At 44.9% G+C, this 24,913-nt stretch overlaps 1 protein-coding gene across 2 annotated transcripts in view; it reads right to left on the minus strand.

The window, feature by feature from the left end:
• Positions 1-24,913, minus strand: part of HTR4 (5-hydroxytryptamine receptor 4) — a 165,014-nt gene continuing 140,101 nt past the window's right edge. For both annotated transcript variants that reach the window (XM_066272943.1, XM_066272941.1), the window contains one exon: positions 1-1,698. In XM_066272943.1, the coding sequence (XP_066129040.1) occupies positions 1,611-1,698 (88 nt within the window). In that variant the 3' untranslated portion in view covers positions 1-1,610. The remainder of the gene's footprint in view (positions 1,699-24,913) is intronic.

Consider the following 24,913-nt stretch of genomic DNA (forward strand, 5'->3'; position numbering starts at 1 on the left):
GGGGAGCATCTCTTCAGGAGCTTGGAGAAGCGGTGACGCTGGTAGAAGATGGAGAAAAATGGTAGCCCCAGGAGCATCGCAGGCAGGAGGACAATGACATTTCCTAGAAAGTAAGTTGGTCTGTGGTTCTGTCTCTGCCCAAAGAACAAACTGCCCAGACAGAGACCAGACGCTGACTCAGCACAGGGCCCGAAAGCCCCAAACAGGCCTGGTGTCTGATGGGAGCGACTCTCTGTGCTCCCCAGATCTGAGCTGTGGGACCATTCTCAGTGGCCATTCTCGGTAAAGGGGCAGGTCCTTCCTGCATTGTCATGGAAGGAGAGTGAGTCAGGACTCATTCTTAAGGACCTCACAGCCATTATGCTGATGAAGAAGTGTCACTTTTAAACAGATGCACACATCACACCAGCTGGAAAGATGCCTTTTGGTAACGGATCCGGAACCAAAACTGAAGCAGAGTCTCCAGAGTCCACACAAACACACACACACACACCACACACACACACACAGTCACACAAACACACACACACACACCACACACACACTCAGTCACACATAGACACACACACACAGATACACACACACCACACACACAGTCACACAAACACACACATACAGTCACAGATACACACACACAGATACACATATAGACACACACACCACACACACAGTCACACAAACACACACACACAGTCACAGATACACACACACACCACACACACAGTCACACAAACACACACACAGTCACACATAGACACACACACAGATACACACCACACACACAGTCACACAAACACACACACACAGTCACAGACACACACACAGATACACACAGACACACACCACACACACAGTCACACAAACACACACACACAGTCACAGACACACACACAGATACACATAGACACACACACACACACACACATACACGCAAAATGGCAAGAAAAATGTTCATGCCTATAAACCAAAATACAGCGATGCTTCTCTTGTCAGGACTTTGGTGCTTCTGGACGGATCTTTTAGCATCAATATTAACCTAATTCTGTTAAATGAGCCTTGATGAATTCATCTACCAAAGCATGTCCAGAAGCAGATGGCCAGAATGGTGAGAACACTGGAGCTGTTTAGGAAGAAGAATGAAAAGAGTAGGCATGTGGCAGATCAGTGTCATGTAATATCTACAGGTTCTGAAGAGGAAGGGGTGGCCACCCACACGGTCCCACTGGAGCAGTGACAGATTGTGTGACAACAAGGGAAAGAACTTCCTTTAGTTAGAGCTTCCCCACAACTGAAGGAACTGCATGAGGAGGAAGCAAGCTCCTGTCCCTGGGGGTGTGCAAGCGCAGATGACCCACTCCCAGGGATACTGGGGAGGATGCTACTCCTGCGTTGGGTGGGAGGCTGGATCCGACGATGCTTGAAGTTCCTCTTCAACTCTGTGATCCTCCATGCTCTGGCCTCGGGTCCTGTCCAACGCTGTCCTCCACGTACCTTCCCTGGGTCCTCGGCCCCGTGGCCTCGGGCCTCACTGATGGTGATGAGGGTGCCGGGTGTCCTGTTCATGCAGACATGAATGGGAATGAATGGCTAAGTGTGAGCCATGACCTCAATCAGAAGCATGATTCCAGGGATTCTGGGTCATTGTGAATGGGGAGTTTCTCCAGCTCCTGGTGATGTCCACTGTGCAAGACTGTGTACCTAAGGAGGAAGGAGAGAAAGCATGAGACCCCCGCAGGCATCTTTCACATGCCTGGAGAGAACTGTCCCGCCAGCCCTGACTTCCACTCTACTGCACGTTTCCTAGAGTATGGGATGCGGTGGAGCTGTGTGTGTGTGGGGAGGGGGGGGGGGTACATCATCAAAGCCAAGTCCAAAGACATGCATCCAAAGTGCTCATTTCAAAGGTGAGGAACTAAAGGCCTGGGGAAATCACAGACCCAGGGTTACTCAGACAGTGAGTGGCAGAGCTGACACCAGAACCCAGATTTCTTTCCTCCATGCAGAGCCTGGGGCTCTTGCATGACTCACCACGGTGCACCCTACATGCCGCTTCACACCGCTACCAGGGACGGCTTTGGATCTAGCAACATCAAAGTGCTGACAGATCACTAAACCACTCCGAGCCTGAAAGATAATGTAACTGTATTTGTTCCTTTGATTCCCTTCAGTGACATTTGGAACGGTAAATCCATTAGACAAATCAAACAGCGAGTTGACTCTAAGCATCATGGTGAAATTGACTACTTGACAAGTGTTTATTATTTTCCTGCGGTATCACACAGTTGCACTCAATATGTTAATTGCATTTAAATCAATCACAATTTCAAGCAGGTCTTGTCATCAGTAACCCAGATTCCAGCATCTGGCAGTCACCATTATGAAAAATTTCTAGAGAATTTAGGAACCCATCCCCAGTCACTTCCCTGAGGCCAATGTCAAACCCATTCAGTAGAAAACAAATAAACACACTCCAGTTAGTTATCTGGCATTAGATGTTGACAACCAACTGAATGGTTTGTCATAAATTACATTACTGTTCTACTTTGAATAATCATATTTAATTGTTGACTTGCATTGATTGGCTGGTATGTAGTAGGGACTGTACTAAGCCCTCTACATGCATTGCCTTATTTAATCTCTCAACAGCCCTTTGAGATATTATTATGTTCATGTTTGAGTTAAGTGAAATGACACATGGTTTCAGTGAATACAGACGGGTAATACGTGATGATCCAGCCAATCAAACCAAGCCTATCTGATGCCAACACCCATGTGCTTACCTGGTTCTCACATAGCCCACGGGCCAGGTGTAAATTTAGAATAGTGAGTCTCAACAGCAGCACTGAGTAGGTTCCTGGTTGTCAGGGAGGGGCGGAGCTATTGCCATCTAGTCGGAGAGACCAGGATGCTGCTAACATTGTTGGGTACATGGCATAGTCTCCCTCAGCAAAGAAGTATCTGGCCCAAAATGTCAATAGTGCCAAGACTGGGAAACGTTGATCTAGAGTGAGTTCCCAAACCAGGCTCTACCACTTACCAGCTCTGAGATTTTTAGCAAGTTTTTCAATTTCCCTAGACCTCACTTTCCCCCCCTGTCCCTGAGGCTGGTGATGCCTACCTCCTAATACTGGTGTCCGGATTAAATAATGCAATGTATGGAAATGCTAGCCCGACGGCTGGCACAGAGAAGAATCTCGCTATATTGAAACTAAAACGATTCTATTTATTTCTTTCCTTCAATATCCCATTTAGTGAGTATGTAGTAATGATAATGATGATGATATATGTACAGTGATTTATTGTGTTTTTTTAAAGGTTTTATTTATTCATTTTAGAGAGGGGGAGGGGGGGAGGAGCAGGAAGCATCAATTCCCATATGTGCCTTGACTGGGCAAGCCCAGGGTTTCGAACCGGCAACTTCAGCATTCCAGGTCGCTGCTTTATCCACTGCGCCACCACAGGTCAGGCTAATTTATTGTTTTAAAATATCTTTCTCCTTCAGTTCCTTGATAGGTAAAACCTAGAACTCAAGATATAAAAGATGACCCAGATATTGTCTTTCTCCTTGATCAAAGTCCCAAGCCCTTATTTAGCAAGCACGCATACTAAAGCAGAACTAATTAATTTTTCCAGATGTGACTCCTTCAAAAGTAGCTCTGCAGGCCAGGCAAGGCAGGCAGTAAAGCCAATGATAGGGAAGAGCAAGTGAGGCTCGGAGCGGTTGAGGGAGTATTTGAGCATCATGCTAAGTGAACAGCATAGCCTGGCCAGGATCACAGGCAGACTCCTGCTCATTGCTCTTGCCTCTAAACGGCATTGTTAATGATCTAAATGCAAGTCTTCAAATAAGGGCTTAGAACCCAACATCCCATGTGAGGGAGCTGCACTCCAGTATCTGAGGCACAGGAATGTGTCTGAAGTGGATGCTCGCGTGGGAGAAACTTTGATGATAACAATGAGAAATCAGATATAGCTCAATTCATGGAGAATGAGAGTGTGTGCTGGCACCCATATTAGTAATTACATCTATGATTTCATTTATGTCATTCATTCTTCACAATCCTAAGTGGTAGCTACTATACTTAGATCTACTGTACAGATGAGAAAACTGAGGCTCAGAGAAGTTAAGCAATTTATTTAAGGTCACAGTTTCCAGGATGCTCATACTCAATCTTGAAACACACTCCTGAACCTGGCCAATAGGTCACCTCCACTGGCAATCAATGGCACTTTTTTCTTCATCGCATTCACATAAAGAGCGTCTCCCAGTTAGGGAACCAAACTGATATTTCTGACCATGTAAGAAGATGTAATGCCGTGGGATGTAGGCATGTTTTTTTTACAGTCGCCTTTCATGCATGTCTCATAAGAGTCTTTGCTCTTGTGCTCACGAGTGAGTTGTTCAGGAATAACTGGAAAAAACAAGTGGGACTGGAGTGGATATTCCGAGTGGAGGTTCCCTTTATCCAGTGTGCTGTTGACAGGCAGCAGGTCTCATTAGGGACGGGCGTGAGCAGACAAACGTGTTTGCTACTTACAACTTCTGAGTGGGTCCTGTCACCGTGGTCTGGTGAGTGACACACACAGATTGGAGGTAGAAGTCTGAGATCTCCTTGGTAGGACACAGGTGGAAGGCAGTGTGTCTCAAACAGAGTCTGGCCAGTGGAGGTATTCCCTGGTTTGGGGTATCCCCAAGTCTTCATGAGATATATGTTTTTAATTTGGTCTTTTCACTTTGATAGTAAATAAATAATTTGAGCAGCTGGAATGGCCACCTTAGGAACTCACATTGCCTTGTGAGTCCAGGTCACATGTGCACTCAGGTCCCCCCTGATGTTGCAGTGACAGTGCACAACTGTCAGCATTTCTCTGCCGGGGTGCATGCACCCTACGCAGGCCACGGGCATGGTCATGGGGAACTACACATCCCCAATCTGAGCAATATTGGGGAAGAGGACGCACATGTTAGCGCAGGCAAACAGTAAAGCTTTCCAGTGCTGACTCTATCTACCCTTTACTAGCTGTGTGATCTCATCAAGTAGATTAACTCCAGGGACCTCACAGCTTTGTTGTGATGATAAAAACCACATCTTCTAAGGAGCTTAGCAAAAGGCTGGATACATGGTGAGTGTAAGGAATCATCACTGTGGATGAAACCAAGATTCAGAACGTGCAACTTTCCCAGGGTCAAAGTAGTTATGTATGGAATGGGTAAGAATACAGGCTCTCGAGGCAGAATGTCTGGGTGGGAATGCTGGCTCGGGCACTGACTAGCTTTGGGATTATTCCCAATGTTCTAGGTTGTTGTGGGCATTCCATGTGATCATGCCTATAAAATGCTTATTAGAATAATGCCAACTAATGACTCCATCAATGTCAATTAATACTGTTACTACTTAATGACCGAGGTAAGACTCGGACCCAGTACTTCATTGCTGATTGACCAAATGTTCAATAGCAATTGATCACAGGGCTGAAAGAAACCTTCAAGATGACTTTACAGATAAAGAACTAGCTCCCCAAAGAGGCTGCCATCTCTTCAGAGAGGCAAAGTGTGCCGGCTCTGTTTGGTGCAGGGTCCCCCTTGCAGGCCCGCCGCTGCCCTGGCGGATAGCAGACCCTGGAGGTGCAGGGTCCCTGGGCAGTGTCAGGGCCAGATGCAAACTCTCTGCCGTTTCCCAAGCAACAGCCAGGCAGGAGGCAGCTCCCTTCCAACTGGGTTGCTTCCCCCCTTCGCATTAATTTACTCAAACATGACGGGAGTTACATTAGGTTTGGTAATTACCTGAGTCTACAATTCATTCACTGAGCAATTAGCATCGCGCTTAGAGCTGTCTGCATGCAGTAATTAGAGGCATCATAATACCCCCTCTGCCTGCCCAGCCTGGCATTATAAGGAAATGGTTAGACTTTATTTCATACCACACCCCCACGGCAGTGCTCACATGAGGGCCCTTGCAAGATGTTTTAATTATTAAAATATAAAACACAGGTGTTTTAAGAGATTCAACCCGAAGACAGAGTTTCACGAAAGCTGGAGCCCCATCGCCTGGAAACGAGGATCTCACACCGGGTATTTTCTGGAGGTTCAGGGAGGAACGAGACTTTCAAATGCTAGGCTTTTACTCATTCAGCCACTTATTGATTTAAAGCCGTATTTTGAGTACCTACCACAGTCTAGGCACTGTGCCATGCCCTGGAGATACCAGGATAGTTACAAAAATGTATGCCATCCCTGTCCTTGGGGACCTCGCAGTGTAGTGCAGGAGACCCACAGTTAGACACAGAAAGCACAGCCAGGAGAGGTATTAGGGAGGAGAGGTGTTTGGTGACGTTATGAGAGCTTGTCATGGGGGGCGGACGGGGACACGGTTAGTGTGTCAGGGTTCCGTGACCTCCAGGGCACTGGCAGCATGGCGTGGGCTAGGCGAGGCACAGACAGGGGAGAGCACCAAGTGGATGCTTTGTTTGAGGAACAGCCAGTGCAACAAGAATGTAGCCCCCGTGGTGGGACCCTCATGATGAAATGAGTGTCCTTATAAGAAGAGAGACCAGAGGGTCTGCACCCTCCCCACACCCACCCACTGAAAAGGCGTCTATCTGAAAGAGAGGAAGAACACTCTCACCAGAAACTGAATGTGCTGGCACCTTGACCTCGGACTTCCCAGCCTCTAAGACTGAGAAATAAATGTCTGTTGTTTCAGCTCTCCAGTCTATGGTATTCTGTTATAAAGCCCAAGCCAACTGATACATAAAGTCTCAAGGAGTCAAAGGAAGGGCGAGTGTGAAGGGACAAGATACGCGGTTTAGATTGTGATGTTAGGACTTTTCTGCCCTTAGCTATTAATTTAGAAAAACCTGAGTCATCAAGAGAAAATGAACAAACAGAGGGGCAGGTGTGTGTCTGTTTTCTGTGAATCATTCACTAGCAACACTTCATTTATTCAAAGGTCAGGCGCCCAGTGAACTTAGACTATCCAGAAAGCTGTGCTGAGATGTTTGTTTGTTTTCTCTTTTTAAAGGTCTCTGAATCTGAGCAGTTTTCACAACAGTGTGGACTTTTCTGGTTGCCTTCCTCAGTTTTTTTTGCTTTGAATGTTTAAACTTGGTTTACACACAGCACTAAAAAGCGTGGTTCTTCCATATGCAGCAGAGTGGGAACGGGAAACTACATAACCCAAGTAGCAAACGGAGGAATTATGGGTAAAAATGACAGAGAAAGAGAGTCAATCAAGATCAATACAGCAAAACCAATGAGGGGCCATTGAGAGCAGGGGAAAGTATTTCAAACTTTGCTCAAGGGCATTACTATTGTGTAGGATAACTAATAGGAATTCAAAATAATAACTTTGAACCAACTTACTTAAAATCAGACTTGATACTGGGGTGGTGGGGACAAATCAAGTCTGTTGTTCAGTGAATAGCATCAGACAACTGCTAATCCTCCAGCTTTGATCAAGGTCCCATGGTCAGGTAACATTGTAGCGTTAGAGGAAGCTGTGTAGATGGTATTATGAACGCCCTGTACTGCTTTGTATTATTGTTCTCCAGATATAAATATGCTTCAAAATAAAAAGTTTTTTGCCTGACCAGGCAGTGGCGCAGTGGATGGAGCATCGGACTGGAATGTGGAGGACCCAGGTTCGAGACCCCGAGGTCGCCAGCTTGAGCGCAGACTCATCTGGTTTGAGCAAAACTCACCAGCTTGAGCACAAGGTCGCTGGCTCAAGCAACAGATCACTCCGTCGGCTGTAGCCTCACCAGTCAAGGCACATATGAGAAAGCAATCAATGAACAACTAAGGAGCCACAACAAAGAATTGATATTTCTCATCTCTCTCTGTTCCTGTCTGTCTGTCCGTACTGTCTCTCTCTCTGACTCTGTCTCTGTCACACACACACACACAGACACACACAAAAGGTTTTTAAAAAAACGTTTAAAACTTAAAAATAAAAAGGCAGAGATTTAATCACAATCCTTTGTTTGAAAAAGATGAAGCAATTCACCACCGATGAGCTACAGGGGGAATCAGGGTCTGAGCACCACGCTTACATCGGCTGAATTCACCACCATCAAGTGGTCCTCCCCCAGAGGATTCGGGCTGTGCTCCAAGAACAGGGCGGAAGCCTAATACAAAGTTGGAAGATTAAGGGATATAAAGTAAAACAAATCTCCCAAAGCATCTGAATCTTTGGCCTTCAGATCAAGAGCAAGCGATGTCCAGAAGGACCCGCCCAGGCTTGCCGGGTCTCTGTCAACAACTGTGATGCGAAGAGCCCGCTGGGTTCAGCCTGGTCCAGTGAGGACAGAGGAATGCACAGAATCCAAGGACATTGTAGGGAGAAGTGAGTGGACAGACACAGACAGACTTACAACACAGACGGTGACAGACTTACAGGGCATGTGCAGAGTTAGACAGGAACTGGTCTATTGCAGAAGAGCAGGAGGAAGCTGGAGACAGAGGAGCAGCCACTTTTAGTTGAAACAGAAAACAGCCACAGACGAACGAGAGCCAAACAGAAGCAGAGGCGGGAGAAAAAAAGGAAGAAAATGCAGAGGTTAGTGGACAGGCGATCTCAGCCCAAACGAGCATTCCGGTAGCCACCAAGTGCCTTTAGGGGACCGGAGGGCAGGGCACCTAATTATTGCACCACATGGTTATGCCACATTACGGATCTAAAAAAGCCCTTGTATTGCCAGCATCTCCTGTGAACCTCACAACAGCCTGGGAAGTTCACAGTGCAAGTCACTACCCTAACTTACCAAGAAAGGAAACAGGCACAGGGAGGAAAGTTACCTGTCCAGGGGCAGCCAGCCAGTTAGCAGCGAAGGCGGAACGTGAGCCAAGTGTTACTTTTCATGGTGCCGTGGCCGAGGTATGCACAGAAAGCCACCTACATTCCTCCCCACCACCAGCCAGGCCCCGTCCTGCATTCCTTACATAAATTATCCCTCATAATATTCCCATCTGTAATAAACCCATATCCAATGCTCCATGTAATATTTATGTCAACCTTGTTAGGTTGGTACTGGTAGACCCCCATTTTCTGAGAAGGGACCTGAAGCTTAAATGCAATGTGACCAAGAAAATCTTAGTAAGAAGAAAAGCCGTCACTTGATCCAAGGCCGCCTGACTCAGGGCACACACCTTGATGGCCATCATGATCCTCAGAGCCTTGCTTCTAAAAACTGGGCTTCTAGTGACTTCAACCCCCAGTCAGATTTGGAGCCAGGCAAGTAATAGGCTGTTTTCTTCTTGAACTCTGGGTCCCATTCCAAGAAGGAACAACCATCCATGGCTCCCTCAAGTTTCCCAGGGATCCCCCAGATTCCTGTATTAGGAAACCCCGTCCAAATACCCCTGTCACACCTTCAGGGCTCTGGGTTCTAAAATGCTCTCCGAACTCCGCCCCTTCTCCCCTCATCAGAACAGCAAGAGGCAGAAAGTCGGGACACTGGAAATAGGATTTTTTTTTTCAGAGACAGAGAGAGTGTCAGAGAGAGGGATAGATAGGGACAGGAACGGAGAGAGATGAGAAGCATCAATCATCAGTTTTTCATTGTGACACCTTAGTTGTTCATTGATTGCTTTCTCATATGTGCCTTGACCGCGGGCCTTCAGCAGACCAAGTAACCCCTTGCTCAAGCCAGTGACCTTGGGTCCAAGCTGGTGAGCTTTGCTCAAACCAGATGAGCCTGTGCTCAAGCTGGCGACCTTGGGGTCTCAAACCTGGGTCCTCCGCATCCCAGTCCGACCTCTATCCACTGTGCCACCGCCTGGTCAGGCTGGAAATAGGATTTTTAAGGGCAATTCGATTACATCAATTCACTGGAACATTAAAAAGCACGGGTCATATCCTATTCAGTCCTCTTTTCCATGATACGTCCATGTTGAAGGACTTCGAAGTGGAACTGGGCGAACATGGCCACTTCCTCCACACAGCCACCTCTGACCATCTCAGTGTGACACTCCCATTCCCTCTTTTGTACAAACAGAGCACTTTCTGCTTCTATAATTTGTCTGACAATATAAGCAGCCTTGTGACAGCCCTTGATGTAGCTTATTAAAGGCAACCTGTGCAGGTATTTAAATAGCATGTTTCCAGATAAATTACAAGCCTCTTGGGGGTGGAAATCATGACTTATTCATCTAGCCCAGTTAAGTATTTTACTGACCATATGGTGGGCAAGAGTCAGATGTCTGGACTTCTAACCACAGCTTCATTACTTGGTGGCCCTGCCACCTGGGACCTCCCAACGCCCCACTTTCTTCATCTATTACTAGAAATAACAACAGCAGCTCCCTGAGCAAGTGAGGGTGAGCGTTAACTGAAGCAAGACATTCTCACCATGTGTCTGTCATGTCTGGCATGTGCTCATTAAATGTAAGCTAACACAACTCTGTAGGTTCATTACGTGATTAAATGGTGATTTGAACCCCCAACTCTTTCTACCTTTAACTGGTTCGGTTTCATCCCTGACATGCCCTGGGGCCCTCCATAACAAAGCTAACTAAGCATTCCCCTTAGAACACAATGTGCACTCAGTGAAAATCTCCAATTTCAGTAATTCCTATGCTGGCATGAAAATTTAAGAATAAAACGCAGAATCTGTCAGTGGGCTATGAATAAGCGGTTAAAGATTAGATATCTGAGGACTTGTTTGCACGGTGTGCTTTCCTGGAAATCAGAGCATCGGGACCCAGCCCTCCAGGCTGGGTTTCAGGGCAGGAGCTGAGACCACGCCTCTGCCCTGGGTCTTCCACAGGCTCCGTGGGTTCAGGTGTTCACATGGGATCACACCTGGCTGGGATCACAAAGGAGATAACACAATTGTAAACTATTATATATATTATATACATAATAACTAATCCTTGATACACACACACACAAGCACACATATGTTGTTTTATTAGGGCTTAATAAATACTTAATTAAAATTTTAACTACTCTTGCATATTCATTCATGTATTTCCTTTTAAACACAAGTAATAACATTGTTTTTCTTGAATATACCCTTAAGGAGCCTAATGAAAGAACTTTGGAGAATACAACATGTACGTATGTTATAGACATGTCTGAAAGTAGTGAGCAAATTCTGGCAGAAAACAAACAAAATGTTTCTTGTGAAAATTGCAGAAGAAAGAATTCTTACAAACATTTTTTTTGTGCACTGCACTGCACTTAAAAAATAGGAGATGTGATTAATGGGACACATTGAAGTAATGTTAAGATGAAATTTTAAATGTTAATATAAAACAAAAATAGATTTAAAAAAAATTTTTAATTTGTATTTAAAGACCTTTTCAACAGTCCCCTGTCCGTGTCAAGTTTGTTGAATTAACAGTGTGGTGTTCCTGGAACATCTGGCTGCTTGCGTTTCCACGGACTGCAGTGAGCACGTAAAACCACACCCCGCAGAAGCCATGTTTTTATAGACATTGTTCCTTAGGTTTGTACTGCAGACCATAACCTTACAGAACCCACTGAAATGATTTTATTTTTATTCACCACAAACCCGTGATGTTGGCAGTGGGTAAGTCTGAATGGAAAAGGAGCCACGTGTCCTTTTCTCCTGACCAGACAACGGAGGCTTCTACTAATCACACTAGAACATGCGAACAGGGCAGTTTTGCCTTTCCGAAGCCCAAACAGGTTCGGTCCAGGCGAGGCCGTAGCCTGGCAGCGTGGCACAGAGCTGGGGTAGGTTGCAGACCCAGGAAGCTGCACAATGAGGCTGCCTTGGCTATTGTTTGCAGGGTGATGTGACCGGCCAGGGACCGGCTGGAGGTTCACTAATGGCCTGGCAGCAGGTGTTAGGAAAACTCAAAGGCAAGAAGACAAAGCTTGGTGGAAGACAGAGGGAGGAAGCCAGGCAGAGAGCTTGGATCTTAGGATAAAGGCTCAGAGAGCTTCAAACACCTGTATAGCTCCTGCAGCCTGCTTTGACATTCAAAGGACCTGGCTTTTCTGATAAGTTCCACCTTCGTAGCTCTTGGAAGACGTCTGCTACTTTAAAGGATCTGGTCCACAAATATTGAGTTAACACCATAGAATCATTTGCCAGAAGGAAGACTTCATCTGACCCAACACAGAGACCCACAGGAACGTCTTTCCTGGGTGGGGAGGTCACATGGTTCTTTTCCTCGGACTGAGAGATCTATGTGTCCAGGACAACAGCTGGGGAACAAGGTGCAGAGTTGATTCTAAGTAAAAGCTTACTGCCACAATCAAATGCTGACCATTAGCTAGAAAAATCCCTATCTGCAAAGTGCCCTCCTGTTTACCCTGCCCTGTACATCAGGGGCAATGCTGATGCTTAGTAAGGGTTATTTTCATTACGTTGCAGCAATAATATTGGAAAACACTTTACAAATTTCCCAACAACAGAGTCTGTTTGACTCTACTGCCTTAAAACTAATCAGAGCTAAAGTCAATTGAAAATGACAGAGTCTCCTTTTATGAGCTATGCTGGTTTTTAGAGAGGAAGAGAGATAGAAACATTGATTTGTTATTCCACTTATTCATGCCACCATTGGTTGATTCTCCTATGTGCCCTAACCGGGGATCAAACCCACAACCTCGGCATGTCGAGATGATGATCTAACCAACTAAGCTACCCGGCCAGGGTCTTGTGAGCTAACTTTGAAACACTACCTATTTTTATAACCATCAACTCACTCTAGTGCTGGACGGCTATGATCTCAACAAGTTTCTTTAAACATCACTCTGGGTGTACATTTTGTTCAAATGTGTTTCAGCCTTTGGTCAAAACCAAATAAAATGCAGTTCGGATTGAGCACACCAGCTCAGCTGTCAGAAATGTCCTGGCTCCTCGCCTCCCACGCCCCTACTCCAGGGACCTCCATTTGTCCCTGTGGCAGGCTACGGTCTGGCACATTCTGAAACCCTCTCTGTCCTGGATAGGAGCTGTGAGAAGAGTGCTGGCTGCCGTTGAAAAATTTCACTCTCTACAGCATAAACAATGAGGGGCGGCGGGGGGAGGCTCATGCTTGTTTGGTCAGGGCTTTTTCCATTAGGCTTGGTCATCAGCAGTTGGCTGGTTACAAATGCAGTCCTAAAACTGAAGGGCTGGAATCCAATTATCCCAGCTTCCTGTCTGCAGAGCTCTGCCAGGGACGAACACAGTCATGTTTGCCTGCCTCCTCAGGCGCCCAGGACTCAAAGGATGTCATTTGGAGAAAACTAACAAACAACAGGTCCCGGGTGTTTTGATGGACAGGCACCATGGTGTGCAAAGAGGATGCACTGGTGCAGAACACAGAATCCAGCACTTGTCCGTAATCTGCCTCTTCCTGGCTTCGTGTCTGTCCCTTCACTTCTCTGAGTTTCAGTTTCTCATTTATTAGAGGGGCATAATAACACCAACCACTGGAGGATGGGAGCGTCTAATGTGATATATGTGAAAGAGGTTTGAAAACTAATGATGGTGATAATAACAAAATTAGCTGACATTTTTTGGGTGCCTACCATGGGAAGGACAACATACTGTATGTTGAATGGACACTATCTCATTTAATGCTCACAAATACCTTTTAAAGAATTGGTAGTCCTGGCTGGGTAGCTCATTTGGTTCAGAGCATTGTCCCAACATGCTAAGGTTGCAGGTTCGATCCCCAGTCAGGGCACATGTAAGAATCAATCAATGAATGCATACATCAGTAGAACAATAAATCGATGTGTCTCTCTCTCCCTTCCTTTTGCTCTCTAAAATAAATTTTAAAAAAAGAATTGGAGATGATGGTAATAATGATATTAATAACAATAGCTAACATTTCTTAAGTGTTTACTATACACCAGCTTCTAACCTCAGCATTTTATACATGGTAACATATGTAATCCTTATATCATGGGCATAAATACTATCAATATTATCATCTATGTGACATACGAGAAAAACTGGATTACAGAAGTTAGGTAATTTGCTCAAGCTCATATGGCTAAGAGGCCACAAGGGTTTAAACACAGGCATTGTGATTCTAGAACAGGAGTCAGCAAATATTTTCTATAGAGGGATAAATGTTCAGGTTTTGAGACCACATATTATCTCTGTTGCATTGCTTTTCCTCCTTCTTCTTCTCCTCCTTCTTCTTTGGTCTTTTTGGTTTCTTGCTGACTTTGTTGTTGTTTTTATACTCCTTTACAAATGTAAAAATCATTCTTAGCTCCAGGGTCACACGGAAAATAGGCCCATGGCTGGACTTGACCCACTGTATGTTGGCAGACCCTGGCTCTAGAAATCATTTCCATTTTTCAAATGAGGAAACAGAAACTCAAGTGCTTAAGTGACTAAAATCAGAATTCCAGTCCAGTTCTGTCTGCTTCCAGAAACTGTCTCAGCCCATACTCTATTGCTGTCATGTATAATTTTAAAAAGTAAGGTATTACCACTGAGTTAAGGATGCTGGGCTCATCGCAGTCAGTTTCCAAAGAAAACAGGCATTTTCCTCTTGAAACAGACTTGGAGACAAAACAGCAGTCTGAGATTGAGCAGATTCAATGCCCTGCACGGTGCCTGGCTCACAGTAGGCATGCCACAAATCTGTATTGAGGGAAATCGTTCTTATTTTCTGACTGAACTTAGTGATTCACCAAGATCTCAGCCATCTGCTCAAACTCTTCTGGACCTTGCATTTGAGTTTATATGTGAAAACAATGACATACTCCTTTGTGAAGCTCATAGGAAACCCGTAACAATTGATGAGATAATTTCCATAGAGCTATCTGGAAAAAAGAAAGATGTTAGGTGAAGATATACAATCTCTACAATGAATCCCTCTGTTGAGAGAAATGGTATTTGGAGACTGTGGCTATGACTCTGAGATAAACATGTCAACAACCAGATGCAGGACAATAGGGAGGACTCCATGACATCATCAAGTCAGTATTTGCTATATCCACTCATACAGTCTCAAACTAAGGCAGACATTTTTATTTTTCCTTCAGTTTCCACTTCAGGGAGTCAACAAGATTCTTGGAAATTCTGTGCACATATTTAGACCTTCAGGAGAAAGGCCATAGGTTGTGTCAGCTTCTCAATGAGTGTTATTATGTTCTATATACCTTAAATATTAGAACGACAACAAAATTGTTGCAATGTGGTTTCGCAATGAGCAAAGGGAAAAGATGAATTTGCTGGAGGGCAGCAATCAGTGATAGGTTTCCAAGATGCCCTTGTCCTACACTCTCAGGATGCCCACTTAGGATCCCACTGGCACAGGTGTATGGCTGTGCCTGTTCACCCAGAGATTAGTCACCAGTCCAGGCTGGCTGCAATGACCAGCTCTCAGTAAGCCAGCAGGGGGAAAGCAGCCACAGAAAGAAGCAATAGAGTCTCTTTCATTTTCTCCCCAGCCCCCAGACCAGGCTCAGAGACTGCCTTAACATACCCCGGGGCCATTTTTTCCTTTCGGCATTATCAGCACCTAGCAAAGTGCCTGGCACGCAGCTGGTGTTTTATAAAAGTTTGAATAAAGATGAGGATCATGGTGAAATTGATGATGATTAGTCCTTATGTTCCTGGGATGGTTAATAAGGCTCTTTCATTCTATTAGCTCTTGAGATACTCTACATGAACTCACAGGTCTTTGTCAATTAGAGCAGTGGTCCCCAACCCCCCAGGCTGCGGACCGGTACCTGTCCGTGGGCCATTTGTTACCAGTCCACAGAGAAAGAATAAATAACTTACATTATTTCTGTTTTATTTATATTTAAGTCTGAACGATGTTTTATTTTTAAAAAATGACCAGATTCCCTCTGTTACATCCGTCTAAGACTCACTCTTGATGCTTATCTCGGTCACGTGATACATTTATCCGTCCCACCCTAAAGGCTGGTCCGTGAAAATATTTTCTGATGTTAAACCGGTCCGTGGCCCAAAAAAGGTTGGGGTCCACTGAATTAGAGGACATTTTTCAGTTTGTACTGTTTGTTGTTGGTGGTGATTTTATGCCTAGAGAGCTAGCTAGTTGGGATGTTTCTCCTTTATGTGTGGGTCTGAGAGCATTTTTCCTTGGAGATTATGATTGTGACACCAGGAAATTAGTTCCTGGGTACCTAGACCAGGGTGGTTTAGGCTTTATGGACAAGGTTGATTGTAACAGGCAAGTGGTGGCAAAAAAGCTTGGCGGGCTGCAGCAGAGCAGGGAGAAGTCACATCCGGACACAACAGCTGGAAAATACAGCGGTCTTGGCCCATGGTTACTCATTCTTCTCTGACTTGGGCATTGCATTGTGAGGCTGGACGACATATTGCAGAACAACTGGGCACCAATTTATGCTTTTGAATAGAAGAGGTGAATAGGGCAAATTTTCAGCATATGGAAAATTTTAGGGGGAGGTGTCACTTTATTGTTTTCTTTCTGTTAGTTGTCATGTGTACATGTGCAACTTAAAAGCAGATTAACTTATACAGATGTAGAGAAAAAATGAACTAGAAGATCGTGGTAGTTATATGGTAGGAGGCGATGAGGAATGAGCTCTAAGTGGTGCCAGGGAAACCAGAGAGAAAAAACTGGATACAGGTTATTTCAAAGGAAGAGATCTTGGAGACTACAGGTAGGAGGAACAGAAGGTAAAGAAATCGGAAATGACTTCCCACCTGAAGGGCTGGACAAATGATAACACTTAGTAATAAGAGTAGTAACACTTTGCATGTGTTGCTCAGACCCATACATTTGAGAACATTGTGTCTTAATTAACCCTATTGGACTTATCACTTTTTGCCTGGCTGGTAGTTTTTGTGACTTTATCTTTTTCTGCCTAAGAATGTGGAAGCTATCAAAGGCCAATGAGTATTTATTGATTGCTATATTTATCTTTCCACTAGTGGCACAAAAACTTTTGCCAAGTAAATAATAAAAATTTGGTATTGGCCCTGGCCGGTTGGCTCAGTGGTAGAGCGTCGGCCTGGCATGCAGAAGTCCCAGGTTCGATTCCCAGCCAGGGCACACAGGAGAAGCCCATCTGCTTCTCCACCCCTCCCCCTCTCCTTCCTCTCTGTCTCTCTCTTCCCCTCTCGCAGCCAAGGCTGCACTGGAGCAAAGATGGCCCGGGCGCTGGGGATGGCTCCTCGGCCTCTGCCCCAGGCGCTAGAGTGGCTCTGGTAGCAACAGAGCGACGCCCGGGATGGGCAGAGCATCGCCCCCTGGTGGGCGTGCCGGGTGGATCCCGGTCGGGCGCATGTGGGAGTCTGTCTGACTGTCTCTCCCCGTTTCTGGCTTCAGAAAAATACAGAAAAAAAAAAAAATTGGTATCAGTGAGGTAGGTTAGGGTATTTGCTTCATGAGAAAGTTGAGACCCAGAGTGGCTTGCCAAAAGTCACCCAGCCAGGGAGGGCAGCAGCATTCAAGGTGGAATCTGAATTCATGAAGATATATATCCGGTCTACCGGAAAGTTCTGTCCATTTTTGGAATAAAACAAAATACAAATTTTTCTTACCATCAATAAACTTTATTAAATAATATAATTGCCATTATTATTAATGATTTCTTGTCAGTGTGAGGGCAATTTGTATATCCCATTTTTTTTTATTTGTATTTTTCTGAAGCTGGAAACGGGGAGAGACAGTCAGACAGACTCCCGCATGCACCCAACCAAGATCCACCCGGCACACCCACCAGGGGCAACGCTCTGCCCACCAGGGGGCGATGCTCTGCCCCTCTGGGGCATCGCTCTGCCGCGACCAGAGCCACTCTAGCGCCTGGGGCAGAGGCCAAGGAGCCATCCCCAGCGCCCGGGCCATCTTTGCTCCAATGGAGCCTTGGCTGTGGGAGGGGAAGAGAGAGACAGAGAGGAAGGAGGGGGGGTGGAGAAGCAAATGGGCGCTTCTCCTATGTGCCCTGGCCGGGAATCGAACCCGGGTCCCCCGCACGCCAGGCCGACACTCTACCGCTGAGCCAACCGGCCAGGGTTTATATCCCATTTTTGAAAAATGTTTTATCTTTTGATGCAAAAAATTGAACCAGTGCTTGTTTAATATCTTCTTCATTTTTAAATTTTTTGCCCTTCAAAAAATTTTGTAAGGACAAAAACAAGTGATAGTCGGAGTGTGCTAAGTCCGGGGAATATGGTGGATGCGACAGAATTTTTCAGCCTAGTTCTGCAATTTTTTGTCGAGTCCCCAAAGCAGCATGTGGCCTGGCATTATCATGATGCAGTATGATGTTCTTCCTATTGAACATCACCGACCTCTTTTTTTGGACTGCTGTCTTTAAATTATCCAGTTGCTGACAATACTTCTCCGAATTGAGCTTTTTGTTCGGTTTTAAAAGCTCATAATGTATTGGCCCTCAAATGTCCCACCATATACACAACATTATCTTATTCAGAGTCAAATTTGGTTTAGAGGTGGAGGGCTAGGTTTTCTGGGTTCACAAAATGCCCTTTTCCTTACGATGTATTCATAGGTAATACACTTTTCATCCCCAGTTATCATCCGGTTCAAGAAGGGCTTGATTTTGTTCCGAGCAAGCAGAGATGGGCATATGACAACTCGATCATCCAAATTCTTCTGACTTAATTCATGTGGCACCCAATCTTGAATATTTCCACACCAATTCTATCTTCCAAATATGGTCCGAAATGCTTTGCTGAGCTGAATTAAGACTTTCTGCAATCTCCGATGTTGTCAGAAAAGGATCTTGCTTCAACATGGTCTTAACAACATCGTCATCGATCAAAGATGGTCTCCCAGAATGTGGCTTATCAGAAAGGTCAAAATCACCTGTTTTGAATTTTTTGAACCATCTTCTGCATGTCCTATCAGAAACTGTACCTTCACCAAACACTTTCAATAAATTTCTATATGCTTCTGTAGCATTTCCTCCTTGTTGAAATTCGTAAAAATTACAGTGGCATAAATGAACTTTATCAGTAGCCATGGGTACACTATCGCTTCACACATAAGACTAACGTGAATCAACTTTGTTTTAGTTAATTTGCTACATCAGTAAGTATACATTAAGTGATAAAAATAGAGAGGCACACATGCGCCAAATAAACATGTGCTTATGTGTCGAAACTTGTTGTGATAGAAACGGACAGAACTTTCCGGTAGACCTGATATGTGTGTGTGTGTGTGTGTGTGTGTGTGTGTGTGTGTATATATATATATATATATATATATATATATATATATATATATATTTCTTTCCTATCACACATATATAGATTTTTTTTTCTTTCCTATCACACAGGCTACTGCAAGTGAAACCATCAACTGCAATAGGAAGGTTTGAATAGCAAATAAATGCCAGGAAATAAGAAAATAAATAGAGTCTGCTCTCCATGGACAGGGCTACTATTAGATGAGACAGATTTCTGGAATGACTTTGGCCTTTTACTTTTATGAGCTCAGAGTTTCCGGAGGCTCTGCACTGAGAGGAGAGGTGGTGATAAGGGTGATCCTGATCAGGAGACTCTTTCCTGGTTCTTTCCATTGACGCATTCCCCTTGACCAACTGCCCACTCTCTCCGCTGCCGGGGACAAGAGATCTCACCAGAAATGGTGCCTTCGCTCAGCAAGCCAGCGACTTTTCACTTGGAATTATGAAACCCTGGCTTGACCTCCCTTTCACAGAGCCTTAGTAATGGGTGACTCACTGTCCCCTTCATGGCAAGTTCCTGCGGAGTTTGATAAAGAGAGATTGGTATAGGCTTTGGGGAAAAAATATGGGGTGGGTGTGGGCTCTGTTCTGGCCAAGAATTTCATCATTAAGCAGTGGCATATGGGTCCCCATGTGGACCCTGTTGACAAGAAGACCATTTACTAAATGATTATCATGCTAATTCAGAAGTCCAAGATGGAATTAAATGACATAACCCCCTAATGGCATTCAATTCTGAGAAAGTCATGATGGAAATTAATTTATCTGACCTCTACCATGTTTTTTTTTTAAAACAAAGATAATGTCTGACCTTTCATCCAAGACTCCAGGCCAGTTTAAATGACTATCCATCCAGGATAATAGGACACTTATACATGTTATAAAATGTCTTCTAATTTTGGAGGGAATGTCTCTTCAAAATTTGATGGTATTGCTTCCATCTCTTAGCTTCGACAGAGGCAGAAAAATCAACTGTGGATTCTAAGTAGAGGCAAATATAAGTTTGTATCCCGGCACTGCTCATTATTACCTGTATGACCTTGGATGACCTTGATTCAGAGACTTGGTCTCCTTAAGCCTCATTTTACTTATTTACAAAATAGAGGTTATTATATAAGATAACAATGAAAATAATAATAATAACTTCCAATTAGTTGTCTTGTGGTATTCCAACTGGTATCATATACACAATTTTATTTAACTTATACAACCTCATCAGTTAGGTAGTGCTAACACTTCTATTTTACTCTCCGAGGCTCAGAGAGCAAACTAACTTGCCCAAGGAAATACAGCTAGCAAGTTGGGAAGCTAGAATTCAATCCAGTCAATCCTTTTTTTCTTTTGAAGATTATGTGTCATGAGATATGTCAGGTGTCAAGGTAGTTCTGTACTGGCATCTCAGGTGCTCAGTAAACTTGTATCCCCTCATCCTTTTAGAAAGGGAAGAGTGACTATTGTTTAGGAAACTCATAGAGAAGATAAGAGACATTTTAAGCATTATATAACAAGATACCGAATGACAACTGAACTCCATTTCCTGCCTGTGCTCATTATGTCTACCTTTTCTGACTCTGTAACCAAATCCCTTATCATCTCCACCTTCTGTTTTAAATAAGATTAAATTTTTAAAAAATTTATTGATTTTAGAAAGAAAAGAAGAGAGAAAAGGGGGAAGGAAAAGAAAGAGAGAGAAACATTGATTTGTGGTTCCACTTATTTGTACAATCATTGATAGATTTTTTATGTGCTCTGACTGGGGATCAAACCCACTACCTTGGTGTATCAGGATGATGCTCTAACCAACTGAACTACCCAGCCAGGGCACCATCATCTTCTGAATAGTCTGCCACTTTCCCGTGTAAACAACTGGCGTAGAGACAATCCCTGCCTGCCGCCTTCCCCACTTCCCACCCCTGGTTTCTCCACACCTTTTCCATATGACTCTCTATGCAGCTTTAACATTTCAAATGTCCTGGACTCCAGAGTGATAACAGTAACAGCTGCACTTCAGTTAGCGTCTACTGTGAGCCAGGGACTGTGTTCCACCCTTTAGCTTTAACCCACTGCAGCCTCACAACCACACTCTGGGAGATGTGCCATTGTCATCCTTGTGCTGAGAAGAAACTGAGGTTCAGCTAGTCAGAATGTGCCCCGGGTCACACACAATCTGTAATTGATGGAGCCTGAACCTAAACCCATGTCTATCTAATGACAAAGCCCAAGCTCCTAACCTCAGAAAACTTCTCAAGTTCAGATGGTAAAACTTAAGCAAGAAATGGGCAGGGACATGCACAGGGTCATATAGGAAGTTATTAAGGATGCTGGGGAAAAGGACACACTTTTTTTGGCATCTACAGTCTCAGCAACTCCCAATGTGTCCCGACCTCACTCTTCATCCATTCCGTGCTCTGTGCTGTCTCAGTAAATGCCATTACTGGTGACATAGTGGTCAATGTTGTCTAGGATTATACAATGTCAAATGACTTGCACAACTTCAGTCTGATTCACCACCACATTCTATAAATATCGCTCTTCAAGCTTAAGTTCTCTTTCAATACATAGACATGAACCAAAAAAGAAAATAAAAGCTTGCCATGCATCAGGAAAGCAGTGGTATTTTAAAATTCGAATCCTTTTGCTCCTGGCAAGAAACAGGATAAACATCTTGATTTTATTCAAAAATGGTCACAGAAAGCTCTTTTTCTTATCGGAAGGATGCAGCCTCTGCAGCGGGGGAAGAATTAGAGCAGCGGTGAGATTTGGAGGCTGAGAGAGCTAAGTGGCTCGGCGTCCACGGACGCTGTAAACAATGCAAAGCTCCATGCTCTTCCCAAGACGGGAATTCAGCGCATTGATTGGACAGCTCCAGCTCACAAAAACCTGAGTTGGGCATGAGAAAAAACAATAATCAATAAGAATTACTTGCTGTCCTCAAGGAGCCCAACATCTGGCAGGGAAAGCTCAGAGAAGGCAGGATTAATGAACCCATGGACAAGCCTGGAAAAAACGTTATAAGAGAAGGACAAAGAGCTTCGGGTATTGGAACAGGTGGGAAACCCATGCTGTCCTGGAGGCTGGCAAAGACTTCAGGTGGAAGGTAGCATTTGAGATGAACTGTGGAAGGGATGCTGGGAGAGTTAAGTCCAGTGGACAGGAAGCAGGACCGATAGACTGCAGGTGCAAATGCAAGGAGAAAGAGCATGGAACCCAAAGCCCGTCGTCTGCTCTGCAGGGGTAGAGAGGAGTAACTGGAGGCAGAGCTGTGAATAAATAGGAGACTTCGAAAAACTGAGGAGAGCCCAGAATTTGGTAGGCAATGAATAATGTGGGAGGGATTTTGATCAAGAAACGGCATGCTCAGATTGGGTTTTACAGCCTAAAGGCCCAGTCCAGATGAAAGATAGCATCAGTTTCCGAAGGACGCCCTCAGGAAGGATGGAGATAAGGAAATGCAGGCGAGAAATCTGCCGATTGCATAACCAGATTGAATTGCCTCTTCTGTCTGATAAAATGAATAGTTTCAATACCAAACCACTTCCTGGCTGGCCAAGAATCGGTGTTTACTTCTAGTTAGATGCTGTTTGGAATTACTTATTTAAAATCGATGAAGAACTACTGTGTAAATGCATCTTTGTTTAGAAACAGCCAGTGCTCCTAAAAGAAAGAAGAAAGGCAAAGGGGGTAAGGAAGTGCGGGGTGAGCATTCATCTATTTCAAGGACTCTCCTGCTGCCAAAGCTAACGAGCAGCAGGGGAGTCAGTTTTCCTCAGCAAGCGTTGGGGAGGGGCGGAAGGCTGGGCTTGGTGGGGTCTGGGTTCCATTTCCAGCTCCAGGTAACCTCTGACCCCTTGGGGAAATCCCAGGTCACTTCTGAGATGTGCCACTCAGTTTCTTCATCCACACAACGGGAAAATGATACTTACCTGTAGGGTTTCATATAAAACGCTTCCCACCAAGCCTGGCACATAAAAAGTAACTAATCAATAGCCTCTAATGCTACTGGATTCTCATCAGCTTGACTTACTTCTTTGTTGCCGTCTCCTACCACTTTCCCCATGTTTACCAAGCACCAGCCATGTGTGCCTGCTCATCTCTGCCTTAGGGTCTTGTGTTCACTGGTCCCTTTCAGTGACATCCAAGTCCTTCCATCCACACATATCTGACTGCTCCAGCATCTTTGTCCCAGGTCACGGGGCTGACCCCATTCCCTGACTACCTCAGATAATGTACACACTACAGCCCATCTCTGTTTTCACCTTCTTTATAGCACCTGTGAGCATCTAAACCTGTCTCATTCATGTGTATACGTCTACTTGTTTATCTTTCGGGTCCAGATAAGAGAGAGACGAGAGACCTTGTCAGTATTTTTAATTAATTAACCTCTGACACATGGTAGATGTCTGAAAAAAAAATCTGTAAACATCGAAGTGTTGTTGAGAAAATCAAACTGTGACAAATAAAAACTAGCTAGCACATAGCGAGTACTTAATCAAGGCAAGGTTCTTGTTGGATGGGTTGGGAGAATGGCTGCCCCAAAGTGAAGAAGAACCATTTGGTGAGAAAGCAAGAACAGTGGCCCCAGGCTAGGGTGGCTGAGTATCTGAGGTCTAGTTCTCTGGCTGGACATAGCAGATGCTTCACAGCGGGGGTTCAGGCTCAAACTGTCACTCTAGCATGGAAGTTGCAGGAAATCAGACTTTTTTTTGTTGGTACGGAAGAAGAGGTTTTGTAAATATTAGTGGCCAGTTGTGATCTGAAGACCTTATGAATATTTTAGGAAAACTAAGGAGGAGGGAAACCCAAGCCCCGTCACAGACTTCTAGAGGAGAGTGCCTGGTCCAGCTGCTTAGGATTTTAAGCTGCGAAGAAGGCTCCTTCCAGGAATGAATAATGTGCAGACTGAGCATCCAGATACACCTGTACTCCATTCCTTTCCGGCCCATGTGCAACGGGGTCCCAGGTAAATTTGTGTGTGAAGGGTTCTGATTTGAAACCCTAATTCTTATCCACCCTTTGCATTTTATATGTGAGATGACAGAAGCCCCAAGGGGTAAGCAGGAGAGCTGGGACAAGTACCCTGCCCCTAACCGCCAATGGGGTCTTCCCACTGTTCCAGACTCAGAAGTAAAGGGACAGAAATTTCATTGACATAAGCTCTAAGCCTAACGCCCCAGCAGCTCCAGGGCCAGGAAACTAGATTCCAGGCTCCTGGGTATTTCATGACACCGAAAAAACATTTAGCAGGGAGGCACATACTTAATAACCTCAATCTGAAACCTGTGGCTAGGCAGTTGCCACGCTGCCCTAAGTGGCTCATATGGCGTGTGCCCTGACAGTGGCTGGGCTGAATCTTTTATTTTTAATTTTTATTTTTTTGTATTTTTCTGAAGTGAGAAGTGGGGAGGCAGAGAGACAGACTCCCGCATGCACCTGACCAGGATCCACCCAGCATGCCCACCAGGGGGCGATGCTCTGCCCATCTGGGCCATTGCACTGTGCAATTAAAGCCATTCTAGCACCTGAGATGGAGACCATGGAGCCATCCTCAGTGCCAGGGCCAACTTTGCTCCAATGGAGCCTTGGTTGTGGGAGGGGAAGAGAGAGACAGAGAGGAAGGAGAGGGGGAAGCGGAGAGAAGCAGATAGGTGATTCTCTTGTGTGCCCTGGCCAAGAATTGAACCTGGGACTTCTACACACCGGGTCAATGCTCTACCACTGAGCCAACTGGCCAGGGCCTGGGCTGAATCTTTTACCACCCTCTGCTTCCGAGGGCTAGGCTGGGTCAC

Source organism: Saccopteryx bilineata, chromosome 4, assembly GCF_036850765.1.
Source record: "Saccopteryx bilineata isolate mSacBil1 chromosome 4, mSacBil1_pri_phased_curated, whole genome shotgun sequence".
Taxonomy (NCBI): domain Eukaryota; kingdom Metazoa; phylum Chordata; class Mammalia; order Chiroptera; family Emballonuridae; genus Saccopteryx; species Saccopteryx bilineata.